Source organism: Cibotium barometz, chromosome 46 (assembly GCF_041138505.1).
Source record: "Cibotium barometz isolate CiBa-2024 chromosome 46, ASM4113850v1, whole genome shotgun sequence".
Classification (NCBI taxonomy): Eukaryota; Viridiplantae; Streptophyta; class Polypodiopsida; order Cyatheales; family Cibotiaceae; genus Cibotium; species Cibotium barometz.
This window is the reverse complement of record NC_141091.1, coordinates 32,179,737-32,204,474: the sequence shown is the minus strand read 5'-3', so window position 1 is coordinate 32,204,474 and position 24,738 is coordinate 32,179,737. Positions and strand designations below refer to the sequence as shown.

Here is a 24,738-nt window from a genome sequence, read left to right as displayed (position 1 = left end):
GATATCCTCTATCCGCAGTCGGCTGAGTAGTCTCGACACTAGACAGCGCTCAGAGGCTTTCGACTACTCCTTTACACACCTATTTGGAGCGGAGGGCCCCCATGAGCCAGCACCTATCAGAGTTCATGTGGTGATACTTCCGGCCCGAGGGGAGGAGGCACTTGATTCAGCGGTGGCCTTCTCCTTCCCTCTTTGCGGCACTAGCGACCGGGAGTGGACTCTGGATCTTGCTATTGCTATTTTGCAGACACAGGCAGTTGAGTTTTCTCACCATGTGAGCGATTTGGAGATTACAGACATGGTAGGCCGACTCTGGGAGTTGGCACATTTCTTTGATACCGAGAGTGCGGATGCCTAGAAGAAAGGCTTTAGGCTCACCTCCAAGCCATAGAGTCCATCGGAGCTAGAGACCATAGCTACACCCTAGGCAGAGCTCCCTTGCAGTAAGAATTGGCATCCCATACCACCAAGCCAAACCCTGTAGGTGTCCTTGCGGTGAGCAATCCTTTTGGGCTTTAGGCCACGAGTCACACTAGACGATCGTGTCCTAGAACTATGCCTTGGCTTCACTTATAATGGAGCCTTGCTCCTAAACTTAGCCCTGCTTTTATTATTAGTACTTTCCCATAGTTCTTTTAATAACTATGCCTCCTATTTAAACCCTTTCTTCACTTAATGTGAAGCCGTCCCCTAGCTAGGCACCCCTCTGACCCGGGATTAACCCACCCAAGGTTAGGTGCCTAGTGTGCACTTTGGACGTAACATACTTCCCCCCTTAGGGACCATTGATGTCCTCAGCAACAAACTCGGGGAATTGGGCCTTCAAATTGCGAACGGAATCCCATGTTGCTTCTCTCTCAGATCTTTCCCTCCACATAATCAGGTACTCATCATAAGAACTTCGTCTTGAATGTTCAATACATTGATTAAGAACCATTTCTAGCTCCTTGGGAATATATTCAATTTGCTCTTCTCGGATTAGTTCTTGTAAAGTATCATATCATCCAACATAGAGGATGACCACAATCAAATCCTCTTCCTCCACCTTGACATAGAGGATACTTTTCGTTGGACTGTTTTGATAGCCTTGGTTGGTCAAATAAGCAAGTATCTTCTCATACCAAGCTCAGGAAGCTTGTTTAAAGCCAAGCAATGCCTTTTTCAATCTACATACTTTTCTTTCTTGACCCTTCACCTCAAATCCAATGGGCTGAGATACATATGCTTCTTCCTGCAAATCCCCATTAATGAAGGCCATTTTAATATCCAACTGATGTACTTTCCAACCATGATGGGAAGCCAATGCAATCATGCATCTAATGTTGATCATTTTGGAAGTAGGTGCAAAAGTTTCATCATAGTCTGCGCCTTTTTTTGTGCATATCCTTTGACCGCAAGCCTTGCCTTGTAGCTATCAAACAATACCATCAACTTTCCTCTTCACTTTGTACACCCGCTTAGTGCCAATTGTCTTCTTACCAAGAGGCAAATCCACCAAATCCCAAGTGCCATTTTTATGTATGGTATACATCTCATCCTACATAGCTTCCATCCAATGCTCATGTTTTGAGCTTCTTCAAATGAGCTTGGCGCATCAACATCACACAAGCTTATCAACCAAGTAACATCCACATGATGTGGTTCATTCTTGAAACCAGCCCATGTCCTGTTATTGCTATTGAGAGGAGCTGAGAGGAGCTGAGAGATGGATCTCTTGCAAAGTTCAGACCACCCATCTAGGGACTGATCTGGCCTCCTGTAGAGCTGTCCACTCTTCTCTCACAATCTCTTCTACAACAGCATGCATAACAGTATTGTTGTACCATCAATTGCAAGTGGAAGTAGCCCTTCGAACATGTCTTGTTGACCCCTGTACATCTGGGTACCAAATTCAGCCATAGGCAGATTTACATTGTCAGCAAACACCATCTTGCTCTGAAAAATCCTCTGGTTGAGAGGATTATAGAGACGGTACCCTTTGCTACCAATGATGTACCCCACAAAAATACATTTTAATCTTGCTTCTCACCTATTGAGGCACATGGGCATATGCAAGACAACCAAAAACCCTAAAGTAATCAACTTTAGCCTTTCTATCATACCAGGCCTCATATGGAGTGATGGTTTTCAACGCTTTTGTAGGGCATCTATTCAAAACATATGTAGCACACATGATTGCCTCCATCCAAAATTTATGAGGCAAACCCTTGCCCTTGACCACACATGTGGCCATCTCCAACAAGGACCTCTTCTTCCTTTCTACAACATTCTGTTGTGGTGTGTATGGCATGGTCAGGGTCACCACGAAACATGTTTTGCTTCTCATGAAATGCAAAACGTCCATGAAACTTTTAGTCATGGACTGAAACGTTGGGTGTTTCAAAGGCAGCTATAAAAAATATGAGGAAAAAATGTGTTATGCAAGCTTGCCGCGGCTCGACCTTCTTCTCTCTCGTCTCGGAATCGCTTTAACAAGGTAACGCAATGAGATAGCTATATTTATGTTTTCATTCTGTTTTATTTTCCATTCCATGATGAGATATGCCATGGACATTATTGTACCACTTTGGTCTCATAGGCCCACTGGGTCTTTAGTAGACGCTTAATATATCTTTCTTTCTTTCTTTCTTTCTCTCCCCCCAACTCTCTTTGACACTCACTCTGGGATGTATGTGGATGAGGTTTCGGACTATGTAGAGCGGGAGGGTGACAGAGGAGCACAGCTAGCAGGGACATGGATTCCGCTGTTATTGTATGCTGATGATATTGTGTTGATCTCAGATTCTCCAGAGGCGATGCAGCGTCATTTGGATGCATTGCACACGTTTGCACAGGACAATGGATTGTCTGTTAATCTTGGTAAAACCAAGGTGATGGTAATTAACACCACAGCACAGTGGGTTAGGAGGTCAACACCCACCTTCTCCAACATGGAGTGCTCTCTAGGTACAAGAACTAGGGGTGAGAAAGAGAGGAAATACAGCACTGTATGGGTGAATACACAGAAAATCAGCGACCCCCATGCTAAAACATGCATGACAGCCATGAAAGAGATGCAAACTGCAAGATACAGATATAGAACGCCTGCAAAAGAAGCTTGGAGAAGGCGAGGACGAACTCTTACAAGGGCTGCACACCTCTATGCAAGAGGAGATGGACAAGTGGCAGGAAGAGATGCAGACCGACATGGTTAGCCAACTCAACAAGATGCGAGAGGAAATGGTTCAGATGTTGGAAGATAAAACCAGCCATCAAGCCTCCCTAATCTCGGATTTAGAGGCTCAAGTAGCCATACTTAGAGAGGAAAACAACCACTTGAGGGCACGCACCCAATATGAAGAAGGCGAAATTCAGCCATCCCTCGATGAGGAGCTGAATACACTTGGGGAGCAAGTGTAGACCCTCCAAGACAAAAAGGAGAAGAAGGCCAGTGAAGCAGATACATGGGCTGAAATGATCAAGAACACGTAGCAACAAGTCGAAGAAGCGGGCAATTGGATTGAGGTTGCCAAGAGGCAACGAAACCCACCATCAATCCCGAATATCATCAACGACACGCTTGAAGAAGAGAAGAGAAGGAAGATCCGAGCACCTAATGTGAGAGTGGTGGGATGGAAGGAAGGGGTCTCGCCAAAGGAAGATGCCATAGCTCTATGCAGGAAGATGGAGATTCCCATCACTCTCTTTGTTGAGGCATGGAGGGTGGGGAAAGACACCACAAAGGAGCATGCACTCATCCCAAGTTTGAGGGGGCAGAGGCGAGGCAGGCATTCCTCGCCAAAAGACGGACATTAAAAGGGAAAAAGACTTACCTTGACAATGACCTTACACCAGCCCAGGTGGCACACAGGAGGGAGTGTGTGCCTCACATACTGGAAGCGCGTAGGGCAGGAAAGTAGGCAGTGTACAGAGAAGGGACGGTGATTATCACTGAGCGGTGCTCTCCATGACGGTGCGTGACCTATGGGACCACACTAGAGATTGTGGTCTGGAACTGCAATGGCACTCTACGAATAGATGTAAGTCTGTTCGAAGCAACACACCAGTGCCAAGGGAGTCGTTTACCTGAGGTGCGGAGATATAGATGGGAGTCCGTCCACTGCCAACAGACACGCACAGTAGGCAGCACTAGAGGTTCAGGAGGAGTGGCCATATTATACAGAGAGGGACTGCAGCATGTGATACAGGTGGTCAGAAGGGATGAGGATGCACAGTTCATGTGGGTGAGGATCAGGATGGGGGGCCAGAGATATCTACCTTGCAGTGTGCTACTTTGCACCATCCACATCCAAATATGCCACCCGTGGGAAGTCTCCATACCTGCCACTCTATGAGGACATTTTGAAGTTCTCCAATCTAGGGAATATCCTCCTTCTTGCTGGAGACTTCAACGCCCGCACCGCCGGTGCACAGGTACTTTTCTTTGAGACAAAGGATCCCATGTACCAGGAGAATGACACTTATGGGCATAGATCGCGAGCGGACATCACAGGACATGAAAGCCTGTACAGACTCTGGTGAGAACCTCCTAGCCCTTGGAGGAGCTCATGGATTAGCCATTTATAATGGCCACACCCGGTGGCCTAGCTCCAATGCCTTCACTTGCTACCCCTTCGGACATGGAGCTAGTATAGTGGACTACTTGGTGGGCTCTCTCTCCTTGATACCCCTCATCTCGGATTTTATCATTTTGCCCCACCCCATTGATGTTGCAACTAATCATGCATACTTCGCTTTCTCCCTCACATGCCAATACACCATCCAGCCACTAGCCTTACCACACCACCGCCACTAGCCACTAGCCTTTCCACACCACCGCCACCCAAGATACCACTTCACCAAGGATACCTCTTCTGTCTACTTTGACCACATTTTCCACACCCTCTCCGACCTCGACCCACACATCCCACTTGATGAGCTTACCACACAGCTTGCAGCCACCCTTCACACATCTGCTGCAGCCGCTTTCCCTCACACCAGAGCCACCCTGGACCACCTGGAGGGACTGTTCCACAAAACACTTGGTATGATAAGGAGTGCCATGAGACCCGTGCCCGTCTATAGCAGGAACCACTCACCAACAGGCATGACAGATCACCCGTTGTCTCGTACGGAGGAAGAAGCGAGCCTACCTAGCCCACCTCGAGTAGGAGCTATACTAGTTGTTTTTGGGACAGGACTGTAAGGAGGCTGGAGGCTCTTCCAGGATCGTCGCCCACCAACCACGGTCACCTCACCCGACATGTGCCATGCATACGCCAACTCCCTTTACCACATCCCTGGATAACCACCTCTCCCCCCCCCCCCCCCCCCTTTCCACTTGAGCATGGTGAGAGATGCTATTGGCAGGATGCAAAATGGGAGAGCATAGGATCATGATGGGCTGATTGCCGAACACTGCTCACATGCAAGGGATGTATTGGCTCCACTTTGGTTCATATGTTTAACAGGGCCATATGCGAGGGTTTCCTCGCCAATTGGTCTTCTAATATCATTGTGCCCATTCTAAAAGCGGGTGACCCATGGATCCCAGTAACTACAGGACTATTATGATCGGTCACACATTGGCCAAGATTTATGGATCGATCTTGGAGCATGAGCTCAGCAGATGGGCGGAGAAGCAAAGACTCAGAGCACCAAGGCAGGCATGTTTCCAGAGAGGGCACTCCACACTGGACCACATCTTCACATTATGGGGTATCATTGAGGAGGGGCAAGCACATGGGCACCAGATATACTGCTGCTTTGTGGATTTCTGCAAGGCTTTTGCCACAGTCCCACAGGCCAGTTTCATGAAGACATGTATCATCCCCATTCACAAAACCCCATAGGCCCTTGGCCCAAGTAAGTTTCTTATCATAAATCTCCACAGGGAGTAATTACTCCTATCAAGCTTGTCTTCCTATGCCAATACACCAAAGACATCTCCCGCATTTTGTGCCATTTCTAACTGCAAATGCACTCACAGAATTGCACACAATTTCTAAAATGCTTTTTGTCATCTTCCCTTTCGGAAATGCAACACATAGCAAACTGCCTTGTAGCAGTCAACCGTAGAAAAAACTTGTAGGTAGAGAAATTGATAGCTCAAAGCAGAACTAACGAGAAATTTTGTTACCTTGAAGAATGGATGTGATTCTTTTTAATAGAATCAAGTTCATCCTGCATGGCTTTGTTCCAATGCACATTGTCTCGTGCATCCACAAATGAATCAGGCTCATCATCGTCCTGTAAACTAGCTGCCATAACCATATTTAAATCCATGATGTGTGCATGCTCATTGGTCCGTGTCTCCCTACGAGTACGGCCAGCAAGAGGAGTCTCTAGATGGCTGTCCTGTAATGTCCTCAAATACCATCTAGGTATATGTCTGACCTGTGGAGTCTGTTGCCCCATACTTGGCTCAACATCTGGCTCAATCTCCTGCTGAATTTCTGCACCACCTTCATGATTAGCTGGTTGTCCTGCACCCTCATGGGTTGGATCACCAACTGTGGAATGAAACTCCATAGGTAGTAGGCCTTCAAACACATCATTTTCAGCCTGATTTACATCATAATTAGCCATGGATAATTCTTATTTTTCATCAAAAATCACATCCCGACTAGTGAATATCTTCTTGGACAGTGGGTCATATAACCGGTAGCCCTTGCTCTCATGGCTGTACCCAACAAAAATACATTTTGTGGCTTTATCATCCAACTTCCTCCTCAACTCTTTGGGTATGTGTGCATATGCAAGACACCCAAAAGTACGAAAGTGTGATACCGAAGGCTTGCGGCCATGCCAAGCCTCAAAAGGAGTATAATGGAAACCAATGCCTTTCTGGGACATCGATTCAAAATATGACAAGCACACATAACAGCTTCCACCCAAAAGACATGTGGTAGCTTCTTTGCCTTTAACATACATCTGGCCATCTCCATGAGTGACCGATTCTTCCTTTCTGCAACCCCATTTTGCTGTGGAGTATAAGGAGTAGTATACTGATGCTTGATACCTCTACTCTCAAGAAAGGAATTCAACATGTGTGACACATATTCCCCCCCTCGGTCAGAACGGAGGGTCTTAACCTTGCATCCTGACTCTGTTTCAGCAAGTGCTACAAAGGCCAAAAATGCATCATATACCTGTGATTTCTGTGTCAACGGATAGACCCAGCATATACGAGAGAAGTCATCAATAAATGAAGCAAAATAGAAGCAACCTCCTAATGACTTCATCTGCATTGGACCACAAAGATCACTATGTATAAGCTGCAACTTTGCAGTTGCTCGTAGAGCCTGATCACGTGGAAAGAAAAACCGATGCATTTTTCCCAAAATACATCCTTCACATATGTGATCTGGAGGCTTCTCCATAAGAGGTAGGTCTGTCAACATATTATGTCGATGCATAAGCATAAGACTACCAAAATTTACATGCCCCATGCGAGCATGCCATAACTCCGCATCAACCATAGCTGGAGTAAGAGTGAATGCATGATAAGCAGACTAATCCACTGACTGAAATGCATCCAACTGATAGAGTCCATGACATAATGTACCAGTAAGCATCAAGGTCAAGGCATTAGCTTTGTCTCTGACCATGCATTTGTCATCATCAAAGTTGACTTGCATACCACACTGTGCTAAAGAAGAAATGGACAACAAATTCTTCTTTATCCCTGGTACATATAAGGCATCTGTAAGGCGAAGAATAGAGCCATCAATGGCTGTGAGCTGAATCTCCCCAATGCCGCGAACTGGATATGAAGCATTATTGGCACACTGAACGGTCTTGCCAACAGGGGCAGGGCATACATTACAAAACAAATCCCTGCGAGATGTGATATGCTTTGAAGCACCACTATCAAATACCAAGTACATGCATGCTCAGTCACACTGAGTGCCTGTGAAGACCAAGAGGCATCATAAGTGCATGTGTAGAAACAGTAATCCTTGTCTTCAACAAAGGAAGCAGTCTCCGGAGGAGCTTTAGAGGTATCTTTTATAGACAACCCAGACTCCTCCTTCTCTTTCTCCTTCTCTTTGGCAATCCTCTTCCTACACTCTGTGATGTAGTGACCTGGCTTCTTACAGTAATGGCATTTGCCCTTCTTCTTGGGCTGTCCATCACCTTTCTTGGTATCCTGCGATGAACCACCATCACCTGAATTCTGATTTGAACTCTTTGGCTGAGATTTGCCTTTCCCTTTTTGACCTGTCACAAATGCTTGTTCAGCACTTGTGTTCATGTTCATGTTCTTCCTGATTTGCTCTTCTTGTAAACAAGAGAGCAACAAGTTCCTGATACTTTAGGGGCTCAATAGCATTCCTCATGCTAAGGTTCAAAGAGATATGAAAAGCCAAGTAGGATCTTGGCAAAGAGTTTAAGATGGTAGATACAAGCTGTGTCTCAGGAATAATCTCATCCACATTGATGAGTTGCTCTCTCAAATCCTGCAGCTTGTTTAAATGGCTAGACATATCATCTCCTTCATGCATCTTCTGGTTTTCCAGCTCTCTTTTCAAAAATGAGATCCGTGCCTCATTACGAGCAGCATACATTTGCTCCAAAGTCACCCATGCATTCCGTGAAGAGCCAGCTGAACGAATATGAGGTATAATAGACCTCTGTACTGACAATGCAATAAGTGATAAGGCTTGTGCATCTTTGGCATCCCATGTCTTCTGGGCATTTGTTCTTTGAACAGGCTGTGGTTGAACCGGTGCATGTGCCTGTTGTCCTCTTCCACGAGCACCCCCTTGAGGAGGAGTCTCTGGAGCCAATGGACCTGGACGTGGTTCATTACCACTAACAAAATCCCAAAGACCTTTTGCCACGAGCACATTTCTCAGCATGAAACTCCACAAGGAGTAATTCATGCCATCCAGCTTGTCTTCCTTAGACAAGTACGTGAACACATCACTCTGCTGTTGATTTGCCATTATGCCAGTGCACAATGTTGTACCTGTGTATCAAAAAACCCAAAAACAACAACCCTGAAAGCAACTGTACTCCACTGAATACAACTGACTCAAATATGCTTGCACTCTCAATCCTCTGAATGTGCAAAACAATGCACCACTGACTGAGTAGAGCAACAAAAGTGGCTCACAGAGTGCCAAAATGCCCAAAAATGCCCAAAATTTCTGCACCCAAAGCCTTGCAAAAGCCTGTAGAGGTTTCTTTGCAAGAAAACCTCCCTGTATCTGCCAGAAAACTTTCACAGAGAAAATGCCCAAATTTCAAAACATGTTAAGCTTACCAAAATGTGATTTTGCAGGTACTGGTCGGCTGTACGGAACAGCAGCAGGTACTGGTCGTCTGCTATCTGCTGTACGGAACAGAGTGGTCGGCCAGTGTACAGAGCAGACTGCTGGCGAGCTGCAGCTGTACGGGCAGGCGAACGGATGGCGAGGGCCTGTACGGACAGGGCAACTGTCTGTTGTACGGAACAGAGTGGTCGGCCAGTGTACGGAACAGACGGCGCTTGTGTGGACAGACAGCAGGCCTGTACGGAATAGGTGTACGGCTGTCTGCGCTGGAGTGGCTGCAAGCAGCTGATGGCGACTGACTGTACGGGCAGCTGATGGCGACTGACTGTACGGGCAGCTGGTGGCGAGGGCTTGTAGGGACAGCTGGTGGCGAACCTGCTCTGATACCAAAATGTGGGAGATGGTTGTTAGGGTTAGGGTTTTGACAGGCACACTAACAGAAAACGTGAGAGTGAGAGAGAGGAACACGTTTGCTCATATATTGATAATGATAAAATGAAGTACAATAGCCACATATAAAAGATGTGACCTAAAGTGTGTTCACATGGTCCGGTCATAAATAGTGCCAGGTGGACCAAATCACTTATAAACCTTTATAAGTGAAACTAAGCTAAACTAGAGGAAAAAACCTCCACTAACTGAAGTAAAAAGTGCCCCAGTAACCTACTGATGATCACTAGCACTCCCCTGGGTGCATACACAGCATAAAACCCGACACAAATTTGAACAGGTGTTGATGGTACGAACAGTATGGACTGCAAGTATGGTGGCTGTACAAGCGTCACATGAGGATATATGAGCAGGTTCACGACAACGCGAGAATGTCCCGTTGGGTATAGGCTCAGGCATGCATCCTTTGACGTCATGCAAGACCAGATATGCGGTATAATTGACCTCTTGACCGACAAAGCAATTGAAGGCATGGCCTATGCATCTCTCCATCTCATCTTCTTTGCTCCTCTAAGGGTGCAACAAGTGTTGGAGGTTGGGCTTGGGCCTGTTGACCACCTCGCCCATCACCTCTTTGAGCCATGCCATGCACAATGTCTGTAAGACAGGTATCATCCCCGCTCACAAAACCCCGTAGGCCCTTGGCCCAAGAAAGTTTCTTATCATAAATCTCCACAAGGAGTAATTACTCCCCTCAAGCTTGTCTTCCAGTGCCAATACACCAACACATCTCCAAACTACAATGCACAAGCAGCAATGCACACAATTTCTAAAACGTTTTTTGTCGACTTCCCCTTCCGAAATGCAACACAGAGCAAACTGCCTTGTAGCAGTCAACTATAGAAAAGTCTTGTAGGTAGAGAAATTGGCAGCTCAAAGTAGAATTGATGAGAAATTTTGTTAGCTTGAAGGTTGGATGCACCAATTTAAGCTAAAACTACAGAAATCCCTAAATTTTAAAATTTACAGTGTTGCGGATACAAATGTGAGCATATGTTGATGGTACGAACAGTATGGACTACAAGTACGGTGACTCTACAAGTGTTGCATGAGGATATATGAGCAAGTTCACGACAACGCGAGGATTTACTATCGGGTACAGGCTCGGGCATGCATGCTAACACGTACGAGGTGGCATGAGGGTGTACAGACAAGCTTGCGCCATATGAGGCCGCGCTAATGCTCGAGGCAAAATCAACCTGAAGCACCAATGTTGGGTTATGAGAAACCCTAATGTTCAGCAAGAACAGAAAGTAGGGAGAAATAGAGAGCCCGAAAGTGTGGATATACTAGAATGAAGTGATAAGATGTGTACAACCACACAAACCCTAAGTACAAACCCGAAACAAAAAAGTATAGGTGTCCGGACACACAAAATATCCAAGGGGAAAAAACCTCTATAAAATGTAGAGGGAAAAAGTACCCTGAAAAGTACCCCTCGTAAGCCCCCGTTGACACAATCACTACCACATAAGTATAATCCTACAGTTCACACACACTAATCTATTGAGTCCTCTCCAATGGTTCTCATGCATCCGGCTAGAAGCCTAACAAATGCCTGGTACACCTCTACATCATTCCAGAGGGTTACAGACGTGTGAGACATGCACTGACTTCATGTGTGGAACATTCACACCTGACCATGACCTTCTACAGTGGATCCTTGACTAACTTGTCCCGCACAAGGGCTCACAAAGGGCCACTTTTACCACTCTAAAACTTGCACCACCTGCTGTAGAGATATGGCCATGTGGCGTCCAAGTGCGGTATGCACGTGGCATCACCTTCTGCTTAACTTGAGGGAAGATGGATAGCCTCCAAATAGTCCGTCAATAATGCCCAAGAAGTTCTTGTCAAGCCAAACTGCTTCATGCATTCCTCGAACCGAAGCTTTGCGAGGAACGACACTCTATACGGCCGGAACCATACTTGAGCGGTGCAAAAGCATCTGTTTTGGATCCATCACTTCAATTTCGTCGATGATTTCAGATTCCACTTCATCTTTGACATATGTGGGAGGAGATCCGGCATAGTGCTTCAACCGAGTGACATGAAACACATCATGTAGGGTCTTGTTGGAAGGTAACACCTCGTTGATCTTCTTGAGGATGGAAGAAGGTTTGAAACTCCAAAACGACAACTTTGGGCAACGCTTGCCCACCTGTTTCAACCTTTGTTTTATAATCATGAGATAACCCAATCTCCTAAATTTCACATCTCTTCTGTCCTTCTTGACCTGCCGAGCATAGGCCTCTTGTGCTTTGGCCAACCACTCTTTCATATACTCCAAAATCTCTAGGTAAGACTCTGTCAATTGGTTAGCATTGGGAATTGAAGACGATGTCATGGTCAATTATAACTAGAATGGTCTTCTAAACGCTATCTCATATGGAGTCTTGCCAACAGCCGAAGAAAATGGGTCATTCCAAACAGCTTGAACCAAAGGCAAAAATTGTTGCCATTTATCTTGTTGATCATGGACATAACACTTCAGCACGTCGAACGCCAATTGCTTGTAAATATCTGTCTGTCCATCCGCCTGTGGGTGAACTAGAAAATTCAACTTAGTACCAAAATTATGAAACAATGCCCTCTAAAAATGACAGGTAAACTTGGCATCACAATCTCATACAATGGTCCTAGGTATGCCACCTATTATGTACCAACGCCGAATAAACAGCTTTGCAACATCTTCGGGCAATAACATTAGCCTTGCAAGGAATAAGCATAAAGAACTTGCTAAAACCATTAACAATTGTCAAACACCATGTGTGGCTAACCTAGACTAGGAGACAAATTTGTCACAAAATCCATAGATATATCTTAAAAAGGGCTGTCTGAAATTAACAATAGTTCTCATGCCTCATTCAGGACTAGTAGAATTGTCTTTTGCTTTTCTCTAACATTGACTTCATGTCTCTATAACTGTCAGTGATAATGTCATGGGCGTCTTGGAGAATAGTTGCCCAAAACTGCTTCAAGACATAAGAGCCAACTTTTATAGAAAAGCCGACTATCTCGTATCAAGAAATAGCATGGTCTTGTGGCATCCAATGCGTATTCCCACTCAATACCAAATTCATCGGAATCCGCGTACTTGTGCTTCATTGTGTCTAGCCCTGTACTAGCGAGATCCATCCATGTGGATTGGATGTAGGAAACGGATCCTTTCCTGCTTAATGCATCGGTCCCACTGGGATGGCCTTGCCTGGAAGATACTCAATCATGCCACCAAATTGCTAGAAGATCTGGCTCCAATGGTGCTGCAAGTCACTCCATGCGCACTTGACATCGTCTAAAATTAGCGCAATGACTGATGATCAGTGTGAACCTCAAAGTTGTGTCCATATAAGAAATGTTTCCAATGTTTGAGGGGATGTATCATGGCAAGGAGTTCCCAATCATAGACCGAGTAATTCTTCTCTGTAGGGATCAGCTTACGAGACATATAAGCAACTGGATAACCATTTTGCTCTGTAAGACAGCTCTGATGGCGATGTTACTGCTCGCATCAATGATTACCTGGAATGGATCATCCCATGAGGCAAGTGCTAAACGAGGGCCTCTACTAAGCAACCTTGAGGTCTTTGAGAACTTGTAGTCCACATGGAGTCATGTGTGGATGCGTTGCCGAGAGGTCGAAGAACTTGTCGATGTGGGTGGAATATGCCTGTCAAATCTCCACAAACAACTATATATCGTATGCTCTTTTTGGAATCATGAATTTAGAATTCCTGCAACTTTGGTGGGATCTAATCGGATGTCTTCGGCACTAATAATATATCCAAGGAAATGAACCTCGAACAAATAAAACTCCGATTTCTTTTCATTGACATAAAACTCGTTGCTTTCTAGCAATTTCATCACTTTTTTGACGTTAACGTCGTGTTGCTCAACCGGAGCTAAAAAAACTAGTCTATTATCCAAGAAAATGAAGACACATTTTTCAATCAAGTCCTTGAGCACATGCATCATCATAACATTAAATGTTGTTGTGGAGTTTGTCAATTTCCTTATGGGAAAAGGAAATGGGGAGTTCACGTAAACAATGTAGAAACCTCATCATCAAAATCCATCTAGGTACCTGAATATATACTGAGATTAGCCATGTCCACACCTATGCACGTGATAGATACCTTCCGCACTTATGACACTAGCATGGTTGGTTAGATTATGGGTCATATGCCACCAGTGGTTTACAGGTTGTGTGACAGCCACTTTGGTGTACTAGAGTTATGGCATAGTTATAACGCCAATTCATGTAGTCGGGTCCACATTATCGACCAACCTTTGTATATTATAGTAGGAGAGTACTTATGGTATATACTCTTATCTCTTTATGTTATGATTGTAGAGAAGAGAAGAGAATAGAAGAAAATTCGTCCATCCATCTCTCTTGTGTGCTTGTCTACTCTTGTGTGTGTGTTTGCTTGCAAGGAGCTCAATCTCATCCTCTCTCCCACATTGTTCTCAACTATGTGCTTAATGGCAAACGGGAAACTCAAGGGCTTCATTTTGCAAGGATAGATGGAGCTAGACTAGCAAGGTAATGACTTTTTTTATGTCTCGTACACGCAAATAGTGAACATAGCTCCTCGTATATAAGTTACTTTGTAAATCTTTTTGAGAAGAATCTTGGATTATGCAATAGAACACCCCATGGACACTATCTTGCAAGCTCTCTAATCTTCTCTCTTGCTTTTTGTGTGTTATGCATGCTATGTTTGGATGGAAGCTTGTGTGCATTAGGAAAGTGCTTAGTCTTGTGCTTAGGACCTTCTTTACCTATAAGTAGCAAGATTTGCATTAGGTTAGATGAACTTTCCTTGTCCCATCTAAGCAAGAAGAACTCTCTTTAGCCACATCAATGGTGAAGAGATTCTTCAAGTGACAAAAAGGAGACAACTTTGGAAGAGAACTAGCTCACCGTCAACATGGAAGTTGCTCTTATGGCTCTTTGACAAGTCCCAAACAACATAGGCAAGGTAAATTCTTACACTAGGAACATTCGCAAGTCCACACATGATGTCCATGGTTCACCATTCATTCTGGTAGAGCTTAGTACACCAGCCAATCTCAACACAATAAACATTAATATCTGGGGGATAAAAAGCATTAGGAATGATATGTCCCCTATACTGCAGCAAGATTCATCGCTGCTTACCCAGAAGTTCCTTTTCGTTCTGGTATGTTCATGCAATGATCTTGATATGTCTTGCATTCATTTGCAGAAAGCTTCATGTAGCCAGAAGCTAGATGTTCGCTATGCTTGGCTCCTGGTCTGAAAACTAGTCTATCCAGATTCCATGCATTGTTTCCCAATTTGCCAGCCCACAAGCTTAGTGTTCTCATCAATGAGTTTCTAGAGAACTTAACCGTGATAACAACTGCATAATCCCCTATCCTGTCCCTTGTTCAAAAACCATCACAGTTGTTTGCAAACTTGTATGCCCACCCGTGTTCCTGCCTCTACGTTATATCCTCTCCTCTTACTTCATGTAAGATCATTTACCTCGTTGGCTGCAGTTTAGAATCTATATCTTACCTTGGAAGCTGGCACCCCATCAATCCACACATTTCAGAAGAGAAGTCCAGAGAGACAGAGAGACTTGATGATTGAATCTAAGACATTAAAAGTGCAAAGCCAAAAAAGAGAGGCTCGAATCCCTTCTGATGTATCTTCTAAACAAGAAAAAATTATCTGCATGTTCAACATAGCTCTCTGGGATTTCATAACAAGGTTTCAGCCATTTTGATATAGGTCATGTCCCTTCTGATGTATCTTCTGAACAAAAAATAATAATCTGCATGTTCAACATAGCTCTCTGGGATTTCATACCAAGGTTTCAGACATTTTGATATAGGGCATGTCCCTGTAGTCTGTACTGCACTGCTCATACAACTGAGCAGCGGTTTTTGCCAACAAACTGTATAGAATTTGCAAGAACAAACAAGGAGAATGAAAGTCCAAGGTGATCATGATCATGAATGAGGCAAAATGTAGACATGTACGCAAAGCAAGACAGGCAGGAACAGCATTGCTTCATCAACAGCACTACCTGTATTACAGTGTAAAATAATGAGCGAAAACGATTACCTCACGAACCAGCTCCATAGTATCCTCCACTTCCAATCTATGAGCGGAAATCAGGTCCTCTTCTTCCTGGGAAAAAGCACTGTGCGTGTGAAAATTTGGAAACACACACACACACACACACACACACACATGATGTGAACAGCATAACCTTTGATATATAAACATGACCCCAAGGAAACATGTAATTCATCCCAACTGGCAAAAACATATTTTTACTATAGCAAATCATGTTCAGTCCTTTTTTTTTTTTTTTCCGGGAGAGAGATCCTACTAATAGTTAACATTACAACTCGCTCAACGTCCCAGCCATGCTGGTGTCGTGAGCTACAAGATCATCTACGCGGCCCTCTGAAGAGGGCGACGAGCACACTCGACCAGAGAGAGCGGAGGGGCTACACTGGAGTCCTCCTGGGAAAGGCGGCCAGAACACGATCGACGCCGAAAGGGAAGCTTATGGAGAGCGCGGATGAGAGGTGCCGCCGAGGGGTCCAAGCAGGGTTTGAACCCAAGACCTTTCGGTCCTAGGCAAACACTTTACCACTTGGACTATCACCTCTTTGGCAATCATGTTCAGTCCTAAAAGGTAGAAAAGACAAAACACATTCCTGAAGCAGCTTTTACCAAAATCATCTTTTTCAGAAAAGCGTCTTGCTACTCCTGCATTTAAACAATCAAGAAGATAAAACATCAGCAGTTACTCCATTTCGCCTACCAACAAGTAAATCCGTATACTTCAAAGCCACAGAGAAGCACCTCCCTGTATGATCTCATCAAGGAGAATGGCACATGATGTTTGGTGCTACATGCAGACCTGAGGTCTTTTATGCCTACTCCATTGTACACACAAGGTGGCTGTCTCTTTTTCTTTCGGTTGATCATTTCTGTTATCATATTGTTGAGATACACTTTACTCATGGATCGAATGTATCTTTTGTAGGCCATTGTATGTGTGTGTGTGTGTGTGTGTGTGTGTGTGTGTGTGCGCGCGCGCGCGCGCGCGCGTGCGTGTAAGGGCGATGCGTGTGTGTGTGTGTGTGTGTGTGTGAGTGTGAGAGAGAGCGAACCTGCGACTCTACTCGCCTGTGAGCCTACGACTCTCCTCGCCTGCGAACCTGCGACTCTCCTCGCCTGCGAGCCTACGACTCTGCTCGCCTACGACTTACCTGTCTGTGAGCCTGCAATTTCGTCACTCCCTCCTCCTACTCTGTGTGTGTGTGTGTGTGTGTGTGTGTGTGTGTGTGTGTGTCTCGCTCAGATTCTCCTACCTCATGCCCCTGTTGCGCGATTCAGCCTTCCTGTGCCCTGATTTTTCCTCAACTCTGTAGTGACCTTTCGCAGTCTTTTCTGCTGTCTTCCTGCACCTTTTCTGCCGTACTGTTCTATTCCACTTTCCTTCGTAACCTCACAGCCTCCTTTTGTCAATATCGGCCTTTTCCTTTTCACAGCCCTTCTGACCTTTCCCTTTCCGTGGTTCTATCAATGGTTTCAGCTTTAGATGTTTGTACATATGCCCGAAAAGAAAGATCTGCAGATGCTAAGCGCCGCCTATCAGAGCCGGCTTTACAAGATGATGCATTTACATTGGAAGCTCAGTATGTGTTTGATACCCTTCAGGATGACTTTCAGCAGTCACAACAGGAATGGGGCAAACCGATTCCAGAGGTCACCTACAAATTGAAGTTGCCGTTCCCTGGTGAACCCCCTCAGAAAGTTGTCTCAAACTGCGGTTATAATATTCTTTCCAGGAAAAATCCCCGCGGCCAGCGATGTCGCGCAGTGGATTAAGTCCATCCTTGGAGGATGCTTTGTAGAGGGAGTGTATTTCGCTTCTAGAGGCTTTTATGAGGTGCATTTATCAGATGCTTCATGCAAGCAGAGGTTTCTTGAGTTCTCTCCCCTGTTTTATGGGAGGCAAATGGTACATGCTATGCCCTGGTCCCCAAACAAGGACTATCAAAGTCTTATACGGCATCACTGCCCTGTATGGGTTGAGGTTGCTAACTTCCCGGACTATATGCGTGAAGAATTGCCTGGCCTGGCTGCTTCCTTGGGACAGGTCATTTGTCCTCCACGGCCCATGGGAAACCGTAATAGGTTCTGCATTCTCTAGGACACTGACATACCTACCCCTCCTTCTATTGCGGTGGAAGTTGAGGGAGTGCAATTGGGCAAAAAGTATTTTGAATTGAAGTGGGGTGTGTTTGCAGGTGCTTGTTTTGCCTGTCACATGTTTGGGCATCTAGCCTCTGAATGCCCAATGGTTTTGCATCAGCCCCCCCCAAATGCCTTGCCACCCCAGACACGGGAAAAGAATGAGAATTTGCAAGTCAAGACAGCAAATACAAATGAAGTAAAGAATGCAAAATCAATCAATCAGGTGCATGCACTTGCAGGAAAAGGAAAAGACAAAGGGAAAGAGAAGATGAAGGAAACTGTGGGGATTGATCAGGAAGGTTTTAAACAACCCAAGAAGGTGGTTGTATTGAAACAACGCCCCCTTCAATCTCGTCAATGGGATGCTTCTTTGCCCTCACCAAGACAAACTTCTACTTCAGCCTCTGCTCTTGTCCTTCAAAATTGGGAGGGCGTACTAAAGAAGGGCATCCCCATATGTGATTCAGAAGAAGGGGAAAATGCTATGTCTTTCATGGGTAATGAAGGCATGCAGCCTATGCAGGCAGAGGCCTAGCCTCTCTGATGTCTGGTTCTTATCCTCAAACTCTACTGTACATACCTTTTCATGCTTCAAACACTTAAGTGCTTTACATACAATGTACAGAGCCTCTGCAATGTCTCAAAGTGGAGGCTTTTATGGATTTATGTACATAAAATGCAGCCAGATATTGTTTGTTTGCAAGAGCATAATCAACACTCCATGGCTGGACATCATGGTTTTTTGCATGGCTATGATATATATTATGTTGGTACTGCTACCTATTCAGGTGTATGCATATTGGTTAGACATGAGTTGGAGCCTCAGTTGGCCTTCAATGACAGTAGTGGCAGATGGATAGTCATACAATGCAATGTCAATGGTGATATTTTTGAGTTTGCATCGGTCTATGCCTCCCAGACCTCTGCCATGAGGGCTTCTTTGTGGGATTCTTTATGCAGATATCCATGGAGATCCAATGCATTCATCTGTGGGGATTTTAATAATTCCCCTCTGCCTAGAGATAATACCACTTCACGATCTCATATGATATCATTGGAAATGCAGAAATGGGATGACATGCTTCTTTTTGTGCAGGCTGAAGGTTTATGGGTACTTCTCCAAGGGTCGGTCCCTGGATATACTTTTCATCATAATGCACTTACTACGTATTGGGCAAGACTTGACAGATGGTATTTGTTTTATCCACAACAATTTGCAGATTTTAGCCCTCATCTCCTTATAGATTTCTCATTGGGCTTGTCAGATCATGCTCCATTGTGGATGAATTTGCAGCTTGGCATGCCTCAGGATGATTTGCCATTTCTCTCCAGTAGATTATTGCATGTTAATCGGGCTTATTTCCAACATCACAACTTTCAACAAATGATCAGATTTGCCATTCATCCTTTGACAGTTCATGCCCAGGAGGACATGAATTACGCTTGGGACAGCTTCGTCTCTCGTATGCAGAATGTCATTAGGGAGTATGGCAAATGGTATATGACAGAATGGAGGAATGAGGTTAAATGGGCAAAAAGGACAGCACAACAGTTGACTGAATTTTCTCAGTCAAGGCCACTCTCTGATTCAGAAAAGGATTCCCTTTCACATGCACAATTTAAACTTACTGTTAATGATCAAAGGAAATTGCACAAATGGCAGATTAGGGCAAGAATGAAGCTCTGCATGGATAAGGATTGCTCTTCAAAATCCTTTTTCCAGGGCTTGCATGCTACTCGAAATAAAAATTCATGTCTAAGGGTTAGGAAACTGGATGGCTCTTGGACTCACTCTTTCTCTGATCTCCAAGACGAATGCCACAATTATTTCCAGAAATTGTTTTCTGCTCCTGTTTCCCCATCAAATCAAGTGACTGATGCCAAGACTGAATTTCTTCAATATGTTTCTGGAATAGTTGAAATGGATGATGCTCTTACCTTGGAGAGGCCTTTTACTGACACGGAACTTGAGAATGCCATTAGGGAGTATGGCAACTAGCATATGACTGAATGGAGGAATGAGGTTAAATGGGCAAAAAGGACAGCACAACAATTGACTGAATTTTCTCAGTTAAGGCCTCTCTCTGATTCAGAAAAGGATTCCCTTTCACTTGCTCAATTTAAATTGACTGTTAATGATCAGAGGAAATTGCACAAATGGCAGATTAGGGCAAGAATGAAGCTCCTCATGGATAAGGGCTGCTCATCAAAAGCCTTTTTTCAGGGCTTGCATGCTACTCGAAAGAAAAACTCATGCCTAAGGGTAAGGAAGTTAGATGGCTCTTGGACGCACTCTTTCTCTGATCTCCAAAATGAATGCCAGAATTATTTCCAGAAATTATTCTCTGCTCCTAGTTCCCCATCAAATCAAATGACTGAGGCTAGGACTGAATTTCTCCAATATGATAAGTCCCCTTGCTGGGATGGCCTTACGGTGGAATTTTATATTTCTTTTTGGAATGATTTGAAAGAAGTCCTCTTGCAAATGATCAATGTTGCTTGGCAAGAAAATCAGTTGCCGCACTCTTGGAAGCATGGCATAGTCAAACTTTTACCCAAAAAACATCTGTGTGACCATATGTCAGATTGGAGGCCTATTACTTTGATGCCTGTAGTTTACAAACTCATTACCAAAATGATTGTGCATAGGCTTCACAAGATACTGGATGCGGGACTTTATCCTCATCAGTATGGGTTTGAGCCGCGAAGACAAATCCATGACAATATATCCAATGCCTTGACTGCAATTGAATATGTTAAGTATTCGCATTAAGATGTCTTATATTGCAAGTTGATATTGCTAAGGCATTTGACACTGTTCAATGGGATTTTATCTCTCAAATCATGACCAAGTTGGGCTTTGGTCCCAAGATGGCAAATGCAGTTTACTGGCTTTATTCTGGCTCTACTTCTCAGTGCATTCTTGGGGGTCATCTATCTCGGTCATGGACATTGGGTCGATCAGTTAGACAGGGCTGTCCTCTTAGTGCTCTCTTCTATGCCATTGCGACCCATCCCCTTTTAATGTATCTTGATCATCTTACAAACACAGGACAAATGACTGGTCTTAAAATCCCTGGGGCTGCATCTTTTCTGGCACAAGCATATGCTGATGATTCCTTCTTTATGCCACAGAATTCTTCCCGGGAAGTTCAAATGCTTATGACCACTCTTTCATTGTATGGCTTGGCAGCGGGATTGCATGTCAATTTTGACAAATCTAAATTACTTCCCCCGAAACAATGTGACTGGCATTCTATTCTTTGGCCGGGTCAGGTGGTGCATTCCAAAGATGTAGTTAGGCATTTGGGATATCCCATAGGATGGTATATCACCACGAAGCAGCAGCTAAAATGGATCTTCCAAAAACTTCAACATAAACTGGAATACTTGAAGATTTCTACTTGGCCTCTTCATGTCAGGCTCAGAATAGTACAGTCCATTGTAATGTCCTATGTCCAGTTCTATTTGCCTTTGCTGCATTGGTCCTCCAGGGATATTTCAGCCTTTATGTCTCAAGCTATGGAGATGTTATGGAGGACAAAAACTGCTGTGAAAGCATTGAGACTGATGAAGATGGAAATGGTGTGCTCTCCTAGGATGCATGGACTTAATGTCCTCAATATAAGATATCATGTACTTGCAAGGAAGGCCACTATGCTGCATACTTTTTTCCGCCAACAACAGCCATGGACTGGTATGCTAGCATCCATGTGTGTCAACATGAGGACTTGTGCTTATGGTCATTGGACTACTGATCATTGGGAGGTTGTCATTGGGAGATTTGTAGGGAAGATACCTGGCTGTCCTTTCTCTACTGCTCTGATACTTGACTGGAAACAAGTACTTTCTAAGGTCAAATGGGCTCTTGATAATTGCTCGGAGACAAACTCAATGAGGAAAGAAAGTATTCATTGGCGTGCCATCTTTGACATTCCACTCGCTTAACAGGAACCTGTTCGGGCATACAATCTCATGAAATTGGGAATTAAATACATACATGATGTGGTAGATGATCAGGGCTATGTCTTATTTTTTCTCAGGCCACTGCTTCCTATGCATTGGGAATGCATCATAGGTCTATATGGAAGAAAATTGCTGATTTATTACATCCTTTTCTACCTGTTCCTCCTGTGGGCTGACACAGACAGGCTTACGGATTGGCAATTGCAACCCTCTGCTACATGCACTCATCCTGTTCCTCTTCCCGCCTTAACCTCCATCAAAGCTTACAGGCTTCTTCAGCCTGCTCCATGGATTCAGCAACATGCTAATTCTCTGTGGCATATAAGGAAGCCCCTCTCATGGTGGCGGAAGAATCTCGGGATATTATAGAAGTGTAAAATGCCATTGAAACGAAGACTTTTTCTTTGGAGATGTATGACAGGCACATTGTCAGTGGGGGTCACACTTGCTACACGTCGCATTGCACCATCCACATGTTTAAGATGTCACGCTCCTTCAGAGACTGTTCTTCATTTGCTTTGGCACTGCCCGTGTTCTAGGATCCTCCTCAGGAGAATTTCAGATTATCTTCGGCTCCGTTTCCCGAGTCACAGATTTGGGAAACATTTCTGGCTCTTTGGCAAATTTATGAGGTCTTTGTCTCAATACTCACTACTTCTCTCTTGGGTGAGATATTGGGCTCTTTGGACAATCTGGAGTGAGCATAATTTGGCATACTTGGGTCGGCAGATTCACAAGTCATATGAATCTTTCCGAGCCTCATTGCGGCAATCCTTATATGATGCCTGCCATGAGGATGATATGGATGCTTCTTGCATAGAGCTTTTCTTTTTATGTTTCTGATCTTTGGGATACTCTCCATTTCGGAGACCTCCCATCATGTAAATTTATGAACATATAAATATACTGCACAGGATATTACCCAAAAAAAAAAAGTGTGTCAGCTAGAGGCTATTGATATCCCACAAGTTGAAGTCATTTTCTATTGTTTCTGGCTTTCTTCCTTGGGTGACTTCTCTCTGAAGTACATCCTCCCCATGTATATTGCTTCTTGGTAATAGAGCACTAGTTTTTCTACTTTAAAAAAAAAGTGGGTGTGTGTGGGTGTGCGAGGTTGTACTTCCAGTTTCCACTTTTCTAGCAAAACGACATATCTTCTGTGATAGCTGTTGTAGATGTGGACAACATGCACAGCCTATTCCGCATCTTCTTTGGCATTACACAAAGTCTAGGAATTTCTTGCAAGCACTGACTCACAAATCTCCGAGGATGTTTTCCAGCCTTCAAAGGAGGAAAACTCTTCTAGATTTTTGGTGTTTTTCCATCTTGCATGGCTGGATTTGACACTTTCGTGATCTGGATGAGATATTGGACACTAGACTATTTGGAAGGCTGGGAACCATATTATGTTTGACAACGTTCTCTAGATGCTTATGCTTTCTTTCGTGCCAATCTTCGCCAATCCCTACAGGACTGATGACAACTGGAGGCTATTGATACCCCACAATTTGAAGTCTTTTTCTATTGTTTCTAGCTTTCTTCTTCTCTCTGAAGTACATCCTCCCCATGTATATTGCTTCTTGGTAATAGAACACTGGTTTTTTTACTATTAAGAAAAAAAGTGTGTGTGAGGTTGCACAAACAAGGCAATCGAATTAGGAGGAAGAAGAAAAGCCTTTAAATGCACAATATATGATAGATTGCAACAAGTAGAGGAATATGAAAAAATTGCATACGAGCTAGGCAAAAGCCTTTACTAGATAAAGACTGCTCGGTTGGGCAAAGACAGGATGATTGGCTGCTAAAAAATAGTCGACCTAGTAATATCACGCAGTTTCCTCTTTATGGATTGACAACGGCAAGGGCATTTAGATTACTCCTTCCATAGCCATGGATAAAGAGACATGCGGATTGAGTGTTGCATATGAATAAGTCCTTAGATTGGTGGAAAGGTAATTTGGGAAAGATATGGCAAAGCAAATTGCCTTTAAAACAGAAGGTTTTTCTATGGAGATGCCTCATGGGAACCCTCGCCATAGGAGAGTATTTGGCAAAGTGGAAAATCGCGGCTCCAAATTGTTTGCGGTGCCATCATCAAATGGAGAGTAGTTTTCATTTGCTATGGGCTTGCACTGACACAAGGGAGTTTTTAAATCGTCAATCTTTGGATATGAGAATAAGGTTCCCTAGTGTGACATTTGGGAAAATGTTTTGGATGTTTGGAAGATATCCTTCCAAATTGCAAGAATACACTCTTTTCTTTGGTTGGGGGAGATATTGGGCTATATGGACAATATGACTGGATCGTAATTATGAGAGGTTTGCACAACCTTGGATCGACAAGTATATTTACTTCCGTCGACCATTACATCAGTCATTGCATGATAGTTTTGAGTTGCAGCACCAACATATTGATGAACAGAACTACAAAGTGTTTTTTCACTCTTTTTAGATGGACTTTACTGAGAGTTTCTCGTTTTGAGGGTTATCCAATATAAGATAAAATAGTGGTTTCACCAAACAAAAAAAAATGTAAGTGTGTATGTGTGTGTGTGTTAATCTTAGAAGAAACTAGAACTACCAAAACAAAACCATAGTCACATGGAACGAGAACGGACAGATGAAACCGGAATCTTTTCTGGAACAGAAGCGGGAACTCGGAAAGAAAACGGGAACGACACATCATCACCATATGGCTACCATTTGCAAACTAAGGAGATGCAAGGGCATATATTGCCAAGCCTACTAGATGCAAGGTCATACACCACTCTCATATGATATGATATGATATGATGAAATGGTGTTTTATAT

The 24,738-nt window shown here is 44.1% G+C and overlaps 1 protein-coding gene across 1 annotated transcript in view; it reads right to left on the bottom strand.

Annotated features, from left to right (window-relative positions):
• LOC147612131 (kinesin-like protein KIN-13A) overlaps positions 1–24,738 on the bottom strand; it is a 94,237-nt gene that overhangs the window by 14,853 nt on the left and 54,646 nt on the right. The window contains exon 11 of the mRNA XM_086783999.1: positions 15,808–15,873. Coding sequence (XP_086640125.1) covers positions 15,808–15,873 — 66 coding nt within the window. The remainder of the gene's footprint in view (positions 1–15,807; positions 15,874–24,738) is intronic.